The sequence below is a fragment of the Ovis aries genome, chromosome 17 (assembly GCF_016772045.2).
Source record: "Ovis aries strain OAR_USU_Benz2616 breed Rambouillet chromosome 17, ARS-UI_Ramb_v3.0, whole genome shotgun sequence".
Classification (NCBI taxonomy): domain Eukaryota; kingdom Metazoa; phylum Chordata; class Mammalia; order Artiodactyla; family Bovidae; genus Ovis; species Ovis aries.
Window position 1 is genome coordinate 30,072,005 of NC_056070.1, and position 23,365 is coordinate 30,095,369.

The following is a 23,365-nucleotide window of genomic DNA, read 5'->3' on the forward strand; positions in this document are numbered from 1 at the left end:
CTATGAGTAACTTCCCTTTAATTTTATGATTACAAGGATGTTAATATAGTAATATAAACTTCAACACAAAAGGCTCTAAAAGGTTCTGGGTAGCCCAAAGCATTTAATCTTCTGAGCAAATTCTATACATGTGTGTAACAGGGACAGAGAGTGTATGTAAGTCTGGGTAAGATAATTAATGTAAAAATGAATATAAAACCAAAGGCTATAAAAAGATAAGCACGGAGAGGTAAGTAACACCACATTGTAGAAAATTTTGTTGGGATTCCTGGATAGAAAGGTTTCTAAAGACAATGGTAATCATTTTAGAAGATGTTTCCTATGTACATTTATAAATATGTAATTTATGCTCCCTGATAGGTGACAAACATCTCAACACTAATAAAAAATAGCTAACACATAATAACTACAATGTGGTATTCCAAGCATCTTATAAACTTTAATTCATTTCATCCTCAAAAATTCTATGAGATACTGATAATATCCTCAGGTGAGGAGCCTGAGATTTGGCGAGGTTACATAATCTGCTCAAGGTCATAGTTTTTAAGTGGCAGAACCAGGGTTTAAACCCATGCATTACAGTTCTCCATTTACTCTAATATGCTCTTAACCATTAGAATTAAATATAGCAAATCATTTCTTTACTTACTTTAAGTTTTCCTTTGTTAAAAGCACAAACCGAGACCTGATAGGCAGAATGTCCCATATCAATAAATATTACATTTCTTGGTTTCTCATCTAATGGAGGAAGATCCTGTTTATAAATTCCATATGCTAGTGCAACTATGCAAGAACAAAGAATGAGATTAGCAAAGCAATCGCTTGGAAAACAATAAATAAGTCATGTTGATACTACCTTTTAGTTAGCTTCAAAGTAAAATAACTTTTCGCAATTTGGTTAATGTTTTATTTTTTCTACCCTATAATGTTAATGACTTGAGTCAATGTAAGACATGTTTAATCTCTGCCAAAATGCTGTACTCCAAAATGATAAGCTTTTAAGATATCAGGACAGAACAGAGTTATTAAAAATAAATGCCTTGTACGAATTGGAAAAAAACTATAATATTTTAATGACAGTGATTTTCAAATTGCAAACTGCTCACCTGCAGTAGTTTCATTCATTAACCTTAAACAATTTAAACCTGCAACCTGGGCTGCAGCCATCACAGATCTTCTCTCAGCATCAGTGAAAAAGCTAGGAATCTGGTATTGTGAAACAATAATCAAGTGTATTAGTTCATTGTAATACATTTTACTTAAACATTTCACCAACTGAAAATGAAAATAATTACACCAAAACTTATGCAAAGTAATAAATGGTGTTCTAATTAAATAAATGAGAAAAAATACTGTTTTTTTTTTTTTTTTTTAGGTTGTGCTTAGTTGCTCTGCTGCTGCTAAGCCACCTCAGTCATGTCCAACTCTGTGCGACCCCATAGACAGCAGCCCACCAGGCTCCCCCATCCCTGGGATTCTCCAGGCAAGAACACTGGAGTGGGTTGCCATTTCCTTCTCCAATGCATGAAAGTAAAAAGTGAAAGTGAAGTTGCTCAGTCGTGTCGGACTCTTCGCGACCCCATGGACTGCAGCCTACCATGCTCCTCCGTCCATGGGATTTTCCAGGCAAGAGTACTTCAGTTGCATCCAATTCTCTGTGACCCCATGGACTGTTCCCTGCCAGGCTCCTCTGACCACGGGGATTCTCCAGGCAAGAATACTGGAGTGGGTTGTCATGCCCTCCTCCAGGGGATCTTCCCAACACAGGGACTGAACCCAGATCTCCCACACTGTAGGCAGATTCTTTACTATCTGAGCCACCAGGGAAGCGCCACCCCCCCTTATTTTTTTTTTTTAAGGTTGTCAATTGCTGTATCAAAAGTTTTACCTGAAGTATGAACACAAATTTAAAGCAATTAGTAAAATAGAGTAATACTGTAGAATTTCAAAAATCTGTTCATCTAAATCCATCTCATGTTGGTCTCTTCTATAAAAATACATATTTGTTTATATTTAATAATGAAACATTAACAACCAAGAGTCTGTTAAAATGAGATTGGTAAATATGTTATATCCACATAAAGAAATCTGATGTGGATGTTAGAATCAGATCGATCTGAACTGTCATGGAATAGTATCTTTATTACATTAAAAAAGGGGGTGCACGTATAGCATAATTTCATTTTTTTGTGTGTATATACTACTAGAAGAATACACTCCCAAATGTTTACAACGGTTATATTCCAAAAGGAGGGGAAACTATATTGCAGGGGGCTTACGATGAGCATGTTTCTTTATAAATCACCAAAAAACATTAGGTTATGTTTCTATTAAAAATAAACTCATAATTTAAAACATAATTAAGATTACATATACTTAGTATTATCAAAGTAAGAAGCACTCTTCTTTAGTCTACAGATTTATAAAAAACTGAGTACATTCATGTACAAAATGACTTGGGGCTCTTCCAATTTCAAGCTAACTGCTTTCTGAATTTAGAAATTTCATTTAATAGATAATAACGCTAAAAGAACTTGAATTTTGACAAGTCTGTATATCCTGATTTTGGTACTATCCTTCTGATAAAAATGTATATTATAAGCTATGGTTCACTTAATATTCACTGAGAACTTATGTACCAGGTGCTTTTTTAGCCATGAGGGATATGACAGTACATAAAACAGAAAAAAATTCCCCTTGTATAGCTCACACGGGCTTATTGCACTAATTACAAAGTTAATAATGGCCAAGAAATTCACTGCCATATTCTGATACTAATTTCTGACATAATTACTAAATTCACTGAAGAGTCATAATATTTTATTCTTCTGATGATGTGAGGGAACTTCTGTAGCCAAGTTTAACAGTACTAAATATATTCACATTTAGGTGACAACATATAACTTAAAATCTAGTTGTCAATATCTAGCGGGATCTCAAGAGATAAAAGACAGGGTAAATGATTAAATGTTAAGAATCCTTAAAAGAAAGATCTTTTCTTTCTGAAAAATACTGCATGATCTAACCTATATGTGGAATCTGAAGAAGTCAAATTCATAGGATAGAATAAAATGGTAGTTATCAGGGATAGGGAAGTGGGGGAAATCAGAAGTCAATGGTCAAAGTGTATAAAATTTTATTTATGTAGAATAACTTTTAGAAATCTAATGTATAGCATGGTTACAGTTAATAATACTGTATATATGCTGAAATTTGCTAAGAAAGTAGATCTCAGGTACTCTTGCCACACAAACACAAAAAAAGGTAACTATAGGAGATAGATATATTAATTTGTTTGACTATAGTGATCATTTTCATCATGTATATCAAAGCACCATGTTTTTTACCTTATATTCAAACTATTTTTACCTTTAAAGCTTAAGTTGATTTTTGAGGGGTGATAAACATGTTTATTATACTGACTGTGATGATGTTTCACGGGTATATTCATATGTCAAAACCTGTATACATATGCATATATATAGAAGTATACACATTAAATACATCTAATTTATCATTTCTAAAAAAGGATCTTTTCTTCCGGATACAGAATATACACAATCTCAAATTTCCAGCTGGGCATTTTCAACCTTTGATGTTAAGTGTTAAGGTTCCCTGGAGTTGGGATGTTTAAGCGCCACCTAGAAAGATTCTTAAGGGTAAGTGGCAGGTATAGCAATCACCAACTAATCACATACATTAGTTTTTTTTTTTTGTTTTGTTTTTAAAGATTAGCTGATTATCACAATTAACTTTATGGGAAACTCAATCCTGAACTTCACCAAATGAAAAAAATTTTTAACATAAAAGAAAAAACTGGAGGTTATTTACTAGATAAGGGAAGAAAAACATTTCCATATAACATTAATACACTGGAAAATATGATTCAAGAGTGTTCAGTACTGAGGTAAAACTTACTGAAATCACACAGTCAGCCACTGGTTTCTTCAAAGCATTTTCTGAAGTCTCTTTAAGCTTAGCCAATAGCATCCCAGTAACCTGCTCAATTGCAAAAGGTCTTTCTTCTTCTAGGTATCGCACCTGAAGCCCAAGTGGAAATATTTAATGAGTCATTTATTCATCTAGTATTTAATGAAAAAGGCAGAGTCCTTACTCAATGAACTTACATACCAAAAATATTGCTCTAGGATCATCATATCTCATCTCTGTGAAGTTCCAGTGCTTTACCCATAGTATTACAACCAAAAAATCAAGTCTTTACCTGCTCTAGATCCCCATCTCCCACAAAAGCAAGTTTTATCATTTACTATTCTTGTAAACAAATAAAGGGAAAAAGGTCAAATTATCTTTCTTTAAAATGAAAGCGTTAGTAATATAGTTTTGTGAAAAGAAAATGAGAACACAGGAAAAAAAATCTTTATTTAAATAAGGAAACTTTATATACATTACTCCAAGGCCTCAGGGGATAATTACCAAGGCCTCAGGGGATAATTAAACATTAGAGATGCATACATGGAATTTTTTAATTTTAAAAAATAACAATTTCATACACAGGTTTGACTAGTTTGAATTTAAGTACATAAAATGAAACTTCACAGTGCTTGACCGAGGAATACTATGCTTTATTCAAATAAGCAAACTCTTTCACAATGACAACCACAATATTTATAAGCAATAGAAAGTTAACTTAGAACCCATACAATAACTACAACTTACAGAAGAAAAGGCTAGGTATTTCATCTCTGTATCCCCAAGAGCAAGTAATTTTATGCTAAAACACTAAACTTTGGAAGAGCTTTAAAGAGCTTCTCAGGCAGTACAATGTATTTATTTAACTGTGTAAATATGAATAATAATATAAAATTTACTATGAAACAGACCTAAACTTGATATCCATTTGTTTCCAAATCAATTTACAGGTAAGTTTAAAACCAAGAATTACATGAAATTATATGAAATTTAAACACAAGAAGAAATCAAGCACACCAAAATAAGGGAAAATGAATCAAGTACCATGTGTCTTAGTCTGATTATAGGAGGCACAACAATACAGAATTTTTTTGAAGAATATAAAAGTTAGATGAAATAAACATCAAAGCATATTCAAACAAATGTCAGAAAAAATAAATGGATAAACTGCTTGAGACATCGAATGCTAAAGATCTTCAGTCTTCAAAGGATGAAGAAACTTAGTTCAATGCATGGTTGATTGATGTTTTCAAAGCCTCTTCAACTAGCTTACATACACTCACTACAACTGCATAAAAATTATATCACTTAAAAATTAGGTTTTGACTTTCTGTAAAAATTATTTTGTTTTTAATCAAACTACTCACAAAGCATAATTTTTAATTTTCTTTTTAAAGAATAAAACACTTTAGTAGTTTAGAATAAAACTGTTCCACATAGTCATTAACTGGAAGTTAACATATCTAAAGGACACATGAACATTACTCTTTATTACATTTATTGCTATCATAACCCATCAGCTTCCTACTCAGCATGTCTTGATCCACAAATTTCACCTAAAATATGACTTCCTAATTTTCAATTTGTCCTTAATTTCTTATCGTGTCTTTTTTTTGAACTATTGTTAAGTCTCATGTCTCCTTTCTACAATTCATCATCCATCCTGTAGTCAGAATCCTCTTCTAAACATGGAAATATGTACACCTTAAAACGAACTAAATAGACATTTCTCCAAAGAAGACATACGGATGGCTAACAAACACATGAAAAGATGCTCAACATCACTCATTATTAGAGAAATGCAAATCAAAACCACAATGAGGTACCACTTCACACCAGTCAGGATGGCTGCGATCCAAAAATCTGCAAGCAATAAATGCTGGAGAGGGTGTGGAGAAAAGGGAACCCTCCTACACTGTTGGTGGGAATGCAAACTAGTACACCCACTATGGAGAACAGTGTGGAGATTCCTTAAAAAATTGCAAATAGAACTACCTTATGACCCAGCAATCCCACTGCTGGGCATACACACCGAGGAAACCAGAATTGAAAGAGACACATGTACCCCAATGTTCATCGCAGCACTGTTTATAATAGCCAGGACATGGAAACAACCTAGATGTCCATCAGCAGATGAATGGATAAGAAAGCTGTGGTACATATACACAATGGAGTATTACTCAGCCGTTAAAAAGAATTCATTTGAATCAGTTCTGATGAGATGGATGAAACTGGAGCCGATTATACAGAGTGAAGTAAGCCAGAAAGAAAAACACCAATACAGTATACTAACACATATATATGGAATTTAGGAAGATGGCAATGACGACCCTGTATGCAAGACAGGGAAAGAGACACAGAGGTGTATAACGGACTTTTGGACTCAGAGGGAGAGGGAGAGGGTGGGATGATTTGGGAGAATGACATTCTAACATGTATACTATCATGTAAGAATTGAATCGCCAGTCTATGTCTGACGCAGGATGCAGCATGCTTGGGGCTGGTGCATGGGGATGACCCAGAGAGATGTTATGGGGAGGGAGGTGGGAGGGGGGTTCATGTTTGGGAACGCATGTAAGAATTAAAGATATTAAAATAAAAAAAAATAAATAAAATAAAATATTGAATATTAAAAAAACATTCAGTGTTTATGGATCTGAAAAAAAAACATATGTATCAATTTGAAAATCAGCTATTAAAATTTTTAGCTCTAAGATATAAATCTTACTGCATAAAGTTTATTCATCTGAAGTGTACAATTAAGTGGTTTTAGTGTGTTCAAACTTGTATACTGATTACCACTAACTGTAGTACATTTTCATCATTTTAAAAAGAGTGTCCCATTAGTAGCAGCAGCAGTAGAGATACCCATTCCTAACAATTAAGAAGTAGAGATACCCTTAATTCCTAACATCCATAAGTCTATTTTCTGTGTCTACTGATTTGCATTGATTCTGGAGAGCCACACAAATGAAATCACAAAATACGTGGCCTTTTATATTGTTTCTTTTCCCCCAGTTAGCATGTTTTCTAGATACTGTCTTTTTATGGCCAAATAATACATGCCACTGGATAACTATACCATGTTTTGTTCATATACTCATCAGCTGGTGGACACTTGGTTTGTTCCCACTTCTTGGCTATTATAAATAATGTTATTATGAACATTAGTGTACAAATTTTTGTGTGTACAAGTGGTTTAATTCTCTTATGTACACATACCTAATAGTAGAACTGCTAAGTCATATAATCTATCTGTTTTGGGGTATTCTGTTAGTTTTTGTTAACCAATCTACAACTCTCTCAGGATATAGAAGTAAAAACCTAGAATCCATCTCTTACTTGGAAGAAGAGTTTGCTTTAATATTCCTAACACAAGATTCTTCTAAATTAGAGCAAACTCATTATAGCAGTTAATATACTTTTGGGCCTATTTTTCTAAATCACATATGCCTCTGCCTTTGTCCCTTAAAAATGGTTCACCTCTGAAAGTTCTCCAAATAATAATACCTTTTCCTTGACAATAAAAGTATCTGGATTAAAAAGATTATTATTCTAAATAAGATTTTTTTTGTGCATTCACTAAAGCACACTACAAAAACTGCCTGTTTCTTGGTATGCATATATTTCACCTAAAGGAAAATAGGTTAAATTTTTTAAAAAGTATTTAAAAATAAGCAATATTACTGCATTTGGTTTCTTTAATTTGAACAAATGCTTGCATTCCAAGAATATAAACTTACCTTAACCCCTGCACTTCCATTCGGCATCTTCTGCAGCTCATAGGGAAGCCTGATCCTTTCAGTTTGCACAATAGGATCATCAAAAGATCGCCCATGAAGTTTTTTGAAACCGTGAATTGTATTTCTTACATTCGTGACTATCTGTTGGCAGTAAACATTTTTATAATTACTGAATTAATGCAAAGTAAACCACGCTAGTATTTAAGAATCACCAAGTCTCCTTATCCTATACATCTGCATAAGTTCAGAATTACACACTATCATTTAATTTTTTGGTTTCTAATTGATAGAGGTCTCCTTGGACAGCAAGGATATCCAACCAGTCAATCGTAAAGGAAATCAACCCTGCATATTAATTGGAAGGACTGATGCTAAAGCTGAAGCTCCAATACTTTAGCCACCTGATTTGAAGAGCCAATTCACTGGAAAAGACGCTGATGCTAGGAAAGACTGAGGGCAGGAGGAGAAGGGGGCGACAGAGGATGAGCAGGTTGGATGCCATCTACTCAATGGACATGCGCTTGAGCAAACTCCAGGAGACAAATAAGGACAGGAAAACCTGGCGTGCTGCAGTCCAAGGGGTCACAAAGAGTCAGACACAACAGAGCAACTGAACAAATTGATAAAAAACCACTATCTCCTACCCTTGGAATGTTAAAAACAAAATTAACTGTCTTTTAAAAAGAACAAAACTTCAAAACTTCTCAAATACAGTGAAAATCTATCTACAACTCATTTATTTGGCTTTCTTCAAGACTTTCAGGCTAATGAATTAGTATTTTTCATTTCTTTCCACTTTCATCTGTGTTTTTATTAATATTTACACTATGTCTTTTATCACCCTGTTTTTCTTTTACACTAAATACCTTCGTGAACTTTATCATGCATTACTACATTGCTTCCACTGCTAAAAACTTCTCCTAGGCTAGTAAATTAAAAATCCTTCCATATAGCATGCTAAGTTAATGTGTCCTCATTTGTAAATAGCTTATATTTTGGCAAAGTAGTTTTTTCTTTATTTAGAACATGTAGTTCAAACTACAGAATATCACTGAGATCCAGTTGTTGTCCTCTTAGTGACCTTCAATTATAAGATGAAAACTACAGGGATGCTGAATTACTATGTTGATTGCTGTAGCTTTCTAGGAAAAATAACTTATAGTTTGCTTCCTTCAGAGACTCTAAGCCCAATGATACCTTAAATCAGCCAGAATACGAGAAGTAACCTTTAGTGAAGGGGTCATTTTGGCACAAACATTTGGTTATGTGCAGTATGAAAATGGAAAAGGAGGAAAAAAACATTCACACTCAGGCTGACTGTAAGACAATTTGATTTACAAAATCTTAACAATTCCTGGATAAATGAGTCAATTATGTCTACAAAGTCATGAAAAAAAATAGCTCCATTAAACAGTTATTTTGTAATAAAGAAAAGACTCAGGTATATATTAAAATGTAAAAAATAACTGTTAAGGGCATTTGGTTCATGGCAATAAACAAAGTCTAAGAAAAATGAACCTGTAGCATGGAATGTTAAAGTGAATGTTTTATGCAAAAGGATTTCAGAAGCCTAGAAATATGAATACTAAAACAGATTCCATGTAAAGTGGCAGCCACAGAGAATTAACTCTGAAAACCAGTTTCTCCAATTTTTTTCCACCTTCTTTAACAAAGACATCATTCACTTGTTGTAGAAGTATGTATTCTAGATAGCATATCCCTCATTAAAAGTGACCATACAGGGAAAACCTGACGCCACTTGACAGCATAACCTAACCTCACAGCTAAGATTTTAAAAAAAATAAAATTCAAGAAATACTTTACAATCCAAAGCAAAATACATTTAGTAAGATACAAAGATATTAGGATCTGTCAACTTCTTTATTCTCTTTTTTCACTTTTAATTATATAAACTGGGAGCTTAGCTGCCATTATAAAGTTAATTCTTCCTATAAGTCAAAACATCTACATTAACAACTCACCTGGCTCTTAGCTGCATTTCCAATGGCTCGTGTTCTTGATCCCAAAGATATACACGCTCTGAACAGAGAAAAAAGAAAAAGTGTTTCCAAGGTATTTTTATATTAATGTACTACTACTGTGCTTCTCTTTATACAAAAATGAATTTAAGGATGAATATAATCATGTAGTATTCAAAACATAGGTTATTGATATCAGAATTTTACATATTTTTAAACTTTCCTAAGTAATAGAATAGTTGTCAGAATAAATGCTAGAATTTAAAAAAATGTGCTAATAGTTGGCAACAATATATTGGTCCCCAAATTATTTTATTGGTCCCCAAATTATTTTTCAAAAATTTCAGTTAAGTCTATGACTTGGATCTAAATCCTGGCTCTGCCACTTAACAGCCGAGTAATCTTGCAGGAATTACCTAACCATTATTTGCCTCAGCTTCCCAGCTGAAGACAGTGTTGATAATAATACCTACTCAGAGAGGTGTGTGAAGATTTAGTGAGTGACTATAGGTAAATGATCTCTGGAACCAGAGATCAAATTGCCAACAACTGGATCATTGAAAAAGCAAGAGAGTTCCAGAAAAACATCTGCTTTATTGACTATGCCAAAGCCTTTGACTGTGTGGAAAATTCTTAGAGATGGGAATACCAGATCGCCTGACCTGCCTCTTGAGAAATCTGTATGCAGGTCAGGAAGCAACAGTTAGAACTGGACATGGAACAACAGACTGGTTCCAAATAGGAAAAGGAGTATGTCAAGGCTGTATATTGTCACCTGCTTATTTAATTTATATGCAGAGTACATCATGAGAAACTCTGGGCTGGATGAAGCACAAGCTGGAATCAAGACTGCTGGGAGAAATATCAATAACCTCAGATATGCAGATGACACCACCCTTATGGCAGAAAACGAAGAACTAAAGAGCCTCTTGATGAAAGTGAAAGAGAGTGAAAAAGTTGGCTTAACGCTCAACACTCAGAAAACGAAGATCATGGCATCTGGTCCCATCACTTCATGGGAAATAGATGGGGAAACAGTGGAAACAGTGTCAGACTTTATTTTTGGGGCTCCAAAATCACTGCAGATGGTGACTGCAGCCATGAAATTAAAAGAGTCTGCTTGCTCCTTGGAAGAAAAGTTATGACCAACACAGACAGCATATTAAAAAGCAGAGACATTGCGTTGCCAACAAGGGTCCATCTTAGTCAAGGCTATGGTTTTTCCAGTAGTCATGTATGGATGTGAGAGTGGGACTATAAAGAAAACTGAGCACCAAAGAATTGATGCTTTTGAACTGTGGTGTTGGAGAAGACTCTTGAGGGTCCCTTGGACTACAAGGAGATCCTAACCAGTCCATTCTAAAGGGAATCAGTCCTGACTATTCATTGGAAGGACTGATGCTGAAGCTGAAACGCCAATATTTTAGCCACATGATGTGAAAAACTGACTCATGTTAAGAGACCCTGATGCTGGGAAAGACTGAAGGCAGGAGAAGGGGATGACAGAGGATGAGATGGTTGGATGACATCACCGACTCAACGGACATGAGTTTGAGTAAACTCCAGGAGTTGGTGTGGACAGACAGGCCTGGAGTATTGCAGTCCATAGGGTAGCAAAGAGTTGGACATGACTGAGCAACTGAACTGAACGGTAAACGAACAATATGTTGTTTTTATTACTGCATTTAAATGCATTAATAATTCTGCTTATAAACGTGTAGAGTACCATTTTTATCAAAAAACCATTTCATGCTGTGATTCAAGAAAATGTTTCCATGGTTTCAATGTTAATTACAGGTTGTAATTCAGTTGTAATTCATTCAATCAACAAATATTTACAGGCATTGTGTTTATACTAGCTACAATCCGATGTGCTTGGAGAATTTAGTCTATCAAGAAAATCAACATACACTAGCAATAAAAGAAAATAATCACTTATAGATAATAAAGCTTAGAAAAAGCAAGTAGAAGATGTGATTTCTTAATTAAAACTTGAATGAAAGCATTTTAACATGTAGGGTTTTATGGAAAAGGACATTACCAGTATATAGGTATACCGTCTATTCTCAATATAACAGCCTGAGTGATCCTTTTAAAGACAGAAAGTCCTCTGCTAAAAACCCTGCAATTGTGTCCTGTTTCCCCAACAGCCAATAAACGGCCATAGTTTGCTTTGTAGCTGCTCTACCCTGTAACTTCAGTATTCAGGACAGTGGCAGCTGAGATAAAAGGAAAAGGAATTAAGAGATTTTAGGACCTAAAACTCAAAGGACTTGGTGATGAACTAGATCTTCAGAGTGCAACAGGCAGCCACCAGACACACATGGCTATTACGCACATGAAATGCAGCTAGTCTGTATAAGTAACGCGTGCTAACTGACTATACCACTGGGGGCCCACTGCGGCTAGTCTGAATTGAGATGTACTTAAAGTATGAAACAATATCTTATTAATTTAAAAACACTGATTACATGCTGAAATAAGATTCTGAATATACTGAGTTAAATCAAGTATATTAAAATTATTTTGTATTTTTATTGAAACTATTAGAATATTTTAAATTATGTGGCTCACATATATTTATTTTTACTGAACAGTGCTGGAATAGGTAATAGGAAGAGGTAAGTAACAATAACAACATACAGGTTTCCAGTTTGCATTGGAGGGTAAATAGCTGTGCCATGCAATAAGACAGAAAATGATGTAAGAGGGACCTGTTTGGGGATGGACCATCACCAGTTCTATTTTGGCTATGTTGAGACTGAAGTGCCTTTGATATATCCAAGGAGGAATTTATTTAGAACTAAACGTTAAATGTGATGAACTGATATATGACAGAATAGAAGTTACTTTTCTTTACTTGTGATCTGGTAAAAATAGGTAAATAGGATATATTAAGAATCAGTGGTTCAGGTGACACCTTCATTTCTCTTGCAAATAATTCCTTGATTCAACATAGTCTCTGCCAGAGTAGACTCTGCATGCCTGATACAGAAATCCATGAAGATGGTTGGCATTCCACTCTAAACTCAGAGAAATATGGACTTGCCATCTCTTGGCCAGCTTTATTTTGGGAGTTGAGACCCATTTTGCTGTCAACTCCATTATCTGGATACACTTTGAAAAACTTTTAATTTTTCAGTACAAGGCTATCATTAATGCACAGAAAATCTTAGGTTGATTCTCAAGAGTTAAACTTCTGTTAAAACTCTTAGATCAAGTAAGACTGATTCAACTATCATTTATTGTTGTATTCACTGTATTTGCTGTATTCGGGGTTGTATTTCACTGAAATATGTTTTATGCCTATATCTTTTCATGAAGAAAGCTACAGTTATCATCAGACATTCTCTTTAGGTAAAAGCAGACAACTTGTAAAGTTCAAAAATTTAACGTTATAACTTGAAAATACCCAGTTTGGATAGAGAAAACTCTCCTCACATACTGCATGCATGCTAAGTTGCTTTAGTCATATATGACTCCCTGCGACCCCACCAACTGTAGCCCACGACTCCTCTGTCCATGGCATTCTCTAAGCAAGAATAATAAAGTGGGTTGCCATTTCCTTCTCCAGCTAAAGGTCCTTCTCACATACTAAAGGTCTTCAAATTCCCTCAATTTTTTTTTCCCCCAAGATTCTATAGCACAGCCATTAAATAAATATCTGTCAAGGATTTTCAGAAAAATCAAAGTAATTTAAATACCCATTCTCTTTCAAAATTTTACCTTTCAGTAATACCAAGGCAAACAGACATACTATATATTAGGTTGACACAAAAGTTTTTCCAGAAAAGGATATTCAACAGTTTATCCAACTATATATCACAAAATCCAATTACACTTTCTATAGATTATTTCAACTACTATTTAGAAAATCCATTTTATACCTAAAAGAAAAAAAAAAAGAGTCTACAATGCAGCTTAAACCCATTATATTTAGGCTGATGTTGCCATTGTGACAGTAGTCATAGACTCTCAAAGAATGCCACAAAATTAAACAAATAAGCAGAACTTCTAAATGTTCTGTACAACTTTTAGTAGAGGAGGGGCATAAAAATCAAAAGACAGGATGTTACTTAAGAAAGTTGTATTTGTATTTTCCCCTAAAATCTAAAATTAACTGTCTCTCTTATAAAGCCAAGCATGGTTATGTTGGAGAAAACACACACTGCCAACAGACCATCAAACTTCTCACCTAAGAGGTCAACACTCTAGACTTGTTTGCTTCTTTGTAAATCTCCACTAAGGAATCAAAACCTCTTGATCCTATTATCGACACTTTAAAATAGCTCTGTTTTTAGAAATTTCTGCTTTCCCTTGCCAGTTCCATAAGATCACAATTACTATTTATAGTCTCTTCTGCTATCACTGAGTAGACGCAAAGAAATATAATAGCTGAATTAATGATATAAGAGGACAATCAATTGGTTTAAATAAGGGGTTTGTTCCTTACACGGCCAATTTGGCTCTGAATCAAACTGTCAACCGCTGAGGAACTCCTTTCAACTATAGTTGCCAAGATGTCTATAGAGCAGGATTTCTCAGTCTTGGTAATACAGACATTTGGGGCTAATTTTTTGTTGAGGGACTGGGGCAATTTTGTGCCCTCTAGGATTTTAGAAGCATCTCTGGCCTCTCTACCTGCTAGATATCATTAGCTCTCTTCCGTTCCCTCTCCCCGTGTGACAACTGCAAGTATCTTCAGACACTGTCAGATGCGCCCTAGGGTACAAAATCTCCAGTTGAAAACCACTGCATCATTTCCCAACTAGTATTCTGTACAAAGTAATCCCTTAGCGGTTCAAATAATCTGAGGAAAACATTCTTTTCTATTTCAATGCCTCTAAACAAATTAAGGATTTGAGACTTTTGACAGCAGAAACATGTGATTATTATTTCTCAAACTTAACTATCTCGAAAAAAAGTAAGGGAATGACTGTTACCATTTTTTTTTAGTTTGCTACTTAGAAATATTAGACTAGGAAACAGGAACCCACTTCAATATTCTTGCCTGCAGAATCCCATGGACAGAAGAGCTTGGTGGTCTACAGTCCCTGGGGTCTCAAAGAGTCCAATATGACTGAGCGACTAATGCTTAGAAATATAAAATTTTTAGACATCTATGATTTAGTAATAATATAAACTTTCCAATCTTTCAATATGGACAATGAATAAAATATTTTAGCATATAAAAACAAAAATTCCTTTAGTAGTCTCCAAATGCTTCTAATAAGTGTAACTCCCAAATTAAATTTGTTCTTAACTTAAAACCATTAACAGAAATCTGCTGCACGTGTGTGTGTGCTCAGTTATGCGACCCCACTGATTGTAGCCTTCTGGACATCTCTGTCCATGGGGTTTCCCAGGCAAGAATACTGGAATGGGTTGCCATTTCCTACTCCAGGATATGTTCCCGACCCAGGGATTGAACCCACGTTTCCTGCACTGGCAGGCAGATTCTATACCACTGTCCCACCTGGAAAGCCCCTACAAAAATCACACACACATTTACATAGCTGATTTAATTTTTATTTAAAAAGCTGATTAGGTACTTTAAATTAGACATGCTGTGTAATTATTAAATTAGATACCGTATTCCGAAAACTGATTATCTTACTCAAAATTTATCAGTTCAAAGACAATTTTGTCATTTTTATTATGACTGCCTAGAACAAAGATGTGCAAATTACCAACTACCACCTATTTTTGTAAGTAAAATTTAATTAGAACATACCTATGCTCATTAATTTGTATTATAATGACCATACACTAAGTGAAGTGAAAGTTGGTCAGTTGTGTCTAACTCTTTGTGATCTCATGGACTATCAAGTCCATGGAATTCTCCAGGCCAGAATACTGGAGTAGGTATCCTTTCCCTTCTCCAGGGGATCCTCCCAACCCAGGGATTGAACCCAGGTCTCCCGCATTGCAAACAGATTCTTTACCAGCTGAACCACAAGGGAAGCCCAAGAATACTGGAGTGGGTAGCCTATCCCTTTCTCCAGCAGATCTTCCTGGCCCACGAATTGAATCGGGGTCTTCTGCACTGCAGGCAGATTCCTTACCAATTAAGCTATCAGGGAAACCCAATCACATACTAACCACATACTAAAAGGCATGTTAAACATCTTAAACTCAATGTATATTATGTAATTGGTACCTATCATTCCTGCCTTCTAGAATTTTTTCAGAATTTTTCAGCTACAAATTCAAGGCAACGACTAGAGATTCATTTTGTTTTGTAGATAATATTCATACTAAAAGATTTTATAGTACTAGCTTTGGCCATGCTAAAGTGTGGGACGTCTGCCCATCCACTCATCTAGGCACAATTTCATTAAAAAAAAATTTCACTGAATTTTTGTTTGTCAACAGCAAAATACTTTGCAACACACACTAATTGACATGTATAGATAAAAGGAATACTGTACATACATTAAGAAGAATGATGTAGAGTCATAAGAGCAAATTTGAAATGTTCACATTATATTTTGAAAAAGCCAACTGCAGAATGTATATAAATGTAACTCTACTTTTGCTAAAAAAAAAAAATCCCAGTATAACACATATACTCACTATGTATAAAAACACACATATTAAAGTTTAGGAGGTAGTTGGGAAGAGGCAGAGGAGATATACTTTATGTAATTCTTCAGTATTTAAAATACTTAAAATTAATGTAATCTCATAGTAAAACATACAAATAAAACCATTTCATATGGTACAAAGAATAATTTTAAAAATGTGAAAATTTTCTCCTAACCTGAACTGCTATTACCATTAAAAAGTCCTCCTACCCAACAAGTCACTATTAATGTCTGGAGTTTCTCATTATCCATGTAGAAAAATTTTTTATTTTCAGTACTTCAAGGTAAGTGATTTCTACTTTTGTTCATTGAATAGGACATCTCACATATCTGAGATGTGGTATATAAATAATATTTTCCCATATTTTCAGATTATACATACGTTGATAAGGACAGAAAACCAGAGAACTGTTCAGTCTGCTAAGCTGGATCCTGCAGAATTTTAATAGTAAGACAAATATATACATCTAACAAAAATGTCTTGAAATAAGTTTGATTAAAAGATCCATTTTCTTTATTGTAAAGTAAGTTCATAGAAGTTCAAAACATTACAGACTATGTATTAAGAGCACACTTCCATAATCTACTTCCAAGAGATATTCACTATTAATAGTTTCTAGTCTTTCCACACTGCTTTCCTCCATAGGTTTGCACTAACATTTTGTGTACCTACTTTTATATCAACTTCTAAATTGAAGCAAAATTTTTACATGTTCTTAAAATAACTTAAAAGCATACTAAAATAATATTTTAGAACAAGATAATATTTCTTAGAAACTAGACAGTAACAGATGACTTTACTGATTAACGATGCTTCTCTATACAGTAAATGCCCAGACAGATAATTTGTCCCAATACAGCCCATTACCCAATATGTAGATACCATCCGTATGCCAACAGATAATGTAAGGACACTGGGGTCAAAGAAGCCTGAAACTAAATCCATTTCACTGCTATTTCTTGGCCAAGATATTTAACTTTGCTTAAGGCTTCTTATGAAAAAAGATAGCTAGTATTATCAAACTCATAGAATTGATGTGATACATATGCCAGTGCAAACAATGCTAAGCCCATAGAAATCATCACTAAATATCAATTTAAAATGCAGGGAGCATGTTTTAGCTGTGAGAGCTGGACCATAAAGAAAGCTGAACACTGAAGAATTGATGCTTTTAAACTATGGTGTTGGAGAAGACTGCATCAGAGTCCTCTGGACAGCAAGGAGATTCAACCAGTCCATCCTAAAGATCAGTACTGAATATTCATTGGAAGGACTGATGCTGAAGCTCTTTGGCCACCTGATGCTGCAAAAGATTGAAGGCAGGAGAAGGGGACGACAGAGGATGAGATGGTTGGATGGCATCACCAACTCACTGGACATGAGTTTGAGGCAAACTCCAGGAGCTGGTGATGGACAGGGAAGCCTGATGTGTTGCAGTCCATGGTGTCGCAGAGTCAAGACACAACTGAGTGACTGAACTGATGTTTTATCTGACCACATGCCTTAATCTGATATTGAATGAGGATTTCTGGCTCCAGTTTTCTTTTCCCATGTGTGAAACTAACCACTTTGATATAACTGAGTCTGAGATGGAAATTCCAATCCCTACATCTATACTTAATTGAACAATATAAACATTCAAGGCCTGAAAAATGTGCACACTCAGTAATTCTAATTCTAGAAACTTACTTGAAGGAATTAAGGGTCAAAAATTTAGTTACAAAGATAGTTATCGCAGCACTGCTTATAAAAAGAAAATATAAACCTGAATACCAATAAGGGATGATTTAAGGAAATTCAGTGTTTGATTATACAAACACTGAAATTGGGTGCTAAGTTCTAAGCCGCTTCAGCTGTGTCTGACTCTTTGCAATCCCATGGACTGGAGCCCCACTATAGGCCAAAACTTAAGCAATTATCTTTTTTATTAAATTGTCCTTGGTTATACATAGGATTCTCCCATGCATACATAATTATGTAAAGAATGAAATGTGAAAAAGTGTGGATGCTGAAACCAACTATATCAAACATTTTCTACTTTTCTTCCCACACGATCTTTTTAAAAAGTATTTACATCTTAGCAATGCCTTTGTCCTATTACACTGATGTTAGCAAAAGGACATACAAAGAATTTTTTTTTTGCAAAGCTAGTTTATATGTATTATTAAATACTGTGGTGTATTAGAAAAGTTTCAGGTCCTCCAATAGTTACATTTTTTGCAAGATAGGCATTTAATGAATAAACATTTAGGAATCAGGAAGGGCTATGTTTTCACTCAATGATGTAAGCCCCACAAAGTAAATACACACTCTAACAGCACCAAACTACAATGAAGTACTAGTTCAATAACAATAAAAGGTATACTCTGAAATACATGACAGTATGCAACTCCAGAAAGAAGGGCAGAGTTGCTGATACAAGCTAGGAATACAATCCTTCCACTTTTAGAACGTTCTACTTTGGTTTAGCCTCATTAAATCTAGATATTAGAAATGACTCTCTTACATACAAATCAGAAAGATAACCTCAGCCACACAGAATTTGCCAATGTGCTTAAGAATATTAACAGAGACTTTAGAAGACTTAAATGAGCAGCCTAATTTCTAAAGAACTCTCTTCGAAAGTGTGGCCAGGCTCTTTAAATTTAGAGTCATGGAACCACTAATAAGATTTTTGAGCCTGGAAATGCAGTATCTGTTTTACAATTCTAGTTTCTGATCTTTTAGGAAAAGGCTTTAAAGTTAAGGGGAACATCCATCCGACCTCTCATTTTTTCTCTATAGGCTAAGTTCCTGAAGCCAAAAACTGCCTCCATTAACCTTTACTCTGATGAAAGAGCAGAGTGGAATTTCCTAGTCCTTTTCTGGCAGAAACCCATATCTGCTGTGACTTAAAACGCTGTAGAGATGAAGTCATCAATAGTTCACAGTTTACGCTTCACTGTCTCATTGTGCATAAAGCCAGAGAAAGATGTAAAAAGAAGCAAGAGTTCTAACAGTACTAGCAACATTAACTGACCTATGCTCACATTTGAGACTGTAAGTATACAGGAATTTCAGCAAAAGAAATATAATGCATATATCTAGAAAAAGGGGGTATAAACCTTCTAGAATATTCTTTAAAAGAAACCAAAACACAAACTGCTCCAAGTAAACTATTGCCAAAACCTCCTTGACATAATTTATTCATAAAAGATTAGCAATATACTTATTTAAAGCCTTAGCTTAACACTGATCTTGGACAAGATTAGTCTTATGTTTAAAGTATTATATTTTGGACCATTCAGAAGGGTCAAATCAACGTTTGGTTGCTTAACCATAGAAAATAAGACATTGGCAGTTAGTTACCTCATAAAATTACCGGTAACAGGAATCTACATTAAGAAGCTAGTTTTTCATATCCCTGTCTTAATTATATTATTTGCTAACTTCCCAGACCACAGAAACAATGGAACATGTGGATACATGTTTCCATGACATAATGCCGCTCCTTCTAATTCTTTCATCAAGTGTTCATTATAGAATCACTTCACAATCATGTTTATACAGGACAGATGCCTCTGCCTCTCCAACAATTCATTCTGTAGAAATATGCTTTCGATAGGTTCTACCTCCACTACTTTCCTTTAATGGATGAACATTACCGACACGTGGCCAACGACTCCCATCCCTGATTCTCTCCCTATTAATGCACCACTAACCTACGCCCCTGGAAACCCGTCCGATTACCCCCAATTCTCAAGGACACTGAGGTAAAATCCCTTCTTTTAAAAAACAAACAAAAGAAGGCTTTCTGGGCCAGATGAACCTGCAACTCATATTCTGACCTTTGCATTCTAAGCTTTCATTTCTTACTTTTCTGAGAGAAAGCTGTCGCGTTGACAGATCGGCAAAGGAGGAAGGGGAGAAACAATAAAGAATTTTTTTACTGAGCGAGCGCGGATGCCCGCCCTCGGCCAATAATCCCAAACAAGCCAGGCGAGTGGGGAACTAAAGATCCTTCTCTAATGTTCAGAATGTCGTGGTGGTCCCGCACCAATCCTTTTCCTGAAAACTAAAGCAGGGACGCCGGGGGACCGAGGCGTGGTGGGGGGCGCGCGGGGGCTGGGGGGTAAGGGAGACGGTGGGGGGGGGTGCGTGGGTACACAGATGCGCCAACACTACGAGTTAAGTCCCTTGTCCTTGAAGGAAAAGCAGCTTTGCGGAGCGAGGAAGTCCGACTCCCACCTGGGCCCGCCACCCCGCGGACTGCAATTGATGGGCTGCACCTGTCATCTCAGAGTTCGGCTCATCAGAAGAAACCAGCAGGCGGGACAAATGTGAGGGTCGGGAGGAAACGTTTCCCAGGATTACCACCAGACCGGGCACTTACGGGGTACACCTGTCGCTGTACTCATTGGCGATGGTTTCGATGCCGCCGCTCCTCGCTACTGCGATGTAGCAGTTGAGAAAGCCGAGGTCAATACCAACCACAGACATCCCGCCGCCTAATGGTAGGGGTGATGGTGCAGAAGCCCTCGGTGCGGGGACCGCGTCCTCTTCTGGGCTGTTGCTCCTGGAACGACTCCTACGAGAAGCAAAGGAGAGATGACCCCAAATGGCTGCGCATTAAATCTAGGGCAGCGCGTCGGGGAACCTTGGAGGAGGGGAAAGCCGCCCGCGCCGCAGCCTCCGCCGCCCAGGTCTCTCTCCACTGCGGTTCGGCAGCCTCCAACCGGCAGTTATTGGGGTCTGCGCCTGCGCGCTCCGCCGCCGGGGCGGCGCGCGAGCTGCCCCTTCGTGCCCGAGGCTGCTCCTGGCCCCGACTTCGGCCGCTTCCGTCAGCGCTCGGGCAACGGCTGCCCGAGGAGCTGCGGGTTCGAGAAAGATCTGGAAAATGGAGGCGGCTGAGCCGGCAGGAGTGGGAGGGAGAAGGGGGAGCCGGCAGGATCAGGCTGGAGAGGAGGAGGGGAAGAGGAGCCGGTTGGCTCGCCACCGCGCGGCTGCAGGGCGCACTGCGGCTGGACGAGGTGCTAGCTCTGGCCCGGCCAGCGGTTTGCCCACGTGTTTGGAAGAACACCTTTGGGTTGTTTTGGCAACTGGGGCCCGGCCTGCTGCAGCGGCAAGGCACTGCCCAGGCCTGCCCGGCGTCGGGCGCGTAGCCTGGCGGTTGCTGGGCCGGTGCTGCAGCCTCGGTCTTTCCCTCGGAGAGGCCCGCCCGCAACTCCAGCACCCACCCGACGGCCTCGCCGCCCCGAGGGGCCCATGTGCAGCCAGCCAGCGCGCTTTCAGTCCCGCCGCGCGGCCCCGCCGCCCGCCCGCCGCTCCCAGCTCTGTGAGGTGGCGCCCATTGTGCGGCCGCCGGTGGCCTCGCCTCGTCTCTTCCCCAGGGACGCGCGGATCCCGAGGGAAAAGGGTCCTATCTTGTGTGAAAGTCGACTGAACTGCTTCCCCCAGCCTAACAAGGGCTTGAAACACCAAAAAACCAACATGTCAAGAAACAACACACATGCAACTCCCTTGGTGTAACTTCCCTCACTTTATCCTAAAAGGAGCAGCCTCCTCCACTAACCCTTACCTCTGAAAACCAGTTTTACAGGACAGCAACATTAAGTCTGTGTATCCTGTGACACCAGGCAAGCCTGTGCATAGCCGCCACCCTTTGGTCCCCAAAGAAGCAGCCTCCAGTGGTTCAAATGGCTTTTTTCCTTTGATCAGGATAAGTGGCGGTGTCTGAAATTTAACCAAGTTATAGTTTACACTTACAAAGTTTGGCTGCCCTGTTCCTTCTCATTCAGTTCTTCCTGAGTTTTTTCTTCCTTCTTGTTCAGTTCTTTGTGGGTTTCCTGTTCCTTGTCATTTGGTTCCTTGTGGTCCTGTTGGTCGTCGTTCAGTTCTTCGTCGGTTTCCCATTCCTCGTCATTCGGTTCTTCATAGCTCTGTTCCCTGTCATTCAGTTCTCCCGGGATTTCCTTTTCTTTCTTGCCCAATTCCTTGTGTGATTCCTGTTGCTTCTTCCTTGATTCTTCATGTGTTTCCTGTTTCCCGTTTGTTGGTATCATGAGAAAGACTTTTTTACGAGGTTTTTTCATAGGCTCATTGTCCTTATTTGTCCACTTCTTGAAAGAACTGAGGCTTTTTACCACAACCAGTGCTGCAATAGCAGCAGCAGCAAGGGTGGCCATAGCTCCTGCTGCTGTTGCTATGAGGAACATGAAATCCATTTTCAAGGGCGGTACTGAGGAAACTGTGATGTACTGTAATGTTCAGCAATGTTTTGGCTCCGGTCTGTCTTCATTAAAGAATTAGATCTCTCTTCCATCTCACAAGCACACAGGAAACATGGTAACTCCCGACGACGACGCCATCCTCTGTCCTCTCTGCGGCAGGTGTCGCGGCCGCGTCTCCCAGCAGGCAGTGCGTGAGCAGGGCAGGGATTGGGTGCTGCTGCTAACAGAACCCGGGCCCCCGTGCTGCTGGGCGGTCCCCGGCTTGTACCCATTCTCAGTTCCCCTTGTAGCCCCCGTCCCGTTAGGCCTGCCACCATCTATTTATTCTAGAATATCCTGAAATTCTCCTAGGACCATTTAGTTCTCCATTACTCTCTGTACAACTTGAGAGTGTGAGAATAATTTTCCTATTAAAAAACACTTAAAAGATCAGAGTAAAAATGAAACAACTGGGGTCAGGCGCAAGAGATTACTATTATTACATTCTTTACCATTTCTGGGAGGAAATAAGAGCACCTCCTATCTGAAAGTATGACAGGTTTGGTGGGTCACAAGAACTGGGTTGTGGTTCCAGCTGGGTCTAACTTACTAGTGGTAGGACCTCTGGCAAGTTACTTAACTACCAAGCCCTAGGTTTAAAACCTGTTAAAATGAAGAAGATACATGTAACTATGAGACTGTTGTTATTATTGTATAATGTGAGCATAGTCACAGTGCCTGGCACCAAAAAGGCCAATACTTGGTAGATATGCCCAGCTGCTGCTGCTGCAATGTAGGAATTTTGTGGAGTTATGTACATTGATCAGTGTATCCAGCAATCCTGCTGTATTCTTATAAATTCTAGTATTCCTAGAGATTCCTGGATTTTCTGTATATGGAACCATATGGCTTGGGAAATAACTAATATTTTTTTCAT

General features: G+C 37.5%; 1 protein-coding gene across 1 annotated transcript in view; it reads right to left on the reverse strand.

Moving 5' to 3' along the window:
• Window positions 1–22,628, reverse strand: part of HSPA4L (heat shock protein family A (Hsp70) member 4 like) — a 57,468-nt gene extending 34,840 nt beyond the window's left edge. The window contains exons 1-7 of the mRNA XM_012097511.5: window positions 21,986–22,628; window positions 20,613–20,807; window positions 9,656–9,713; window positions 7,674–7,814; window positions 3,919–4,041; window positions 1,107–1,206; window positions 650–783 (exon numbers count right to left, since the gene is read on the reverse strand). Coding sequence (XP_011952901.3) covers window positions 650–783; window positions 1,107–1,206; window positions 3,919–4,041; window positions 7,674–7,814; window positions 9,656–9,713; window positions 20,613–20,807; window positions 21,986–22,443 — 1,209 coding nt within the window. The 5' untranslated portion in view covers window positions 22,444–22,628. The remainder of the gene's footprint in view (window positions 1–649; window positions 784–1,106; window positions 1,207–3,918; window positions 4,042–7,673; window positions 7,815–9,655; window positions 9,714–20,612; window positions 20,808–21,985) is intronic.
• Window positions 22,629–23,365: the final 737 nt, after the last annotated feature.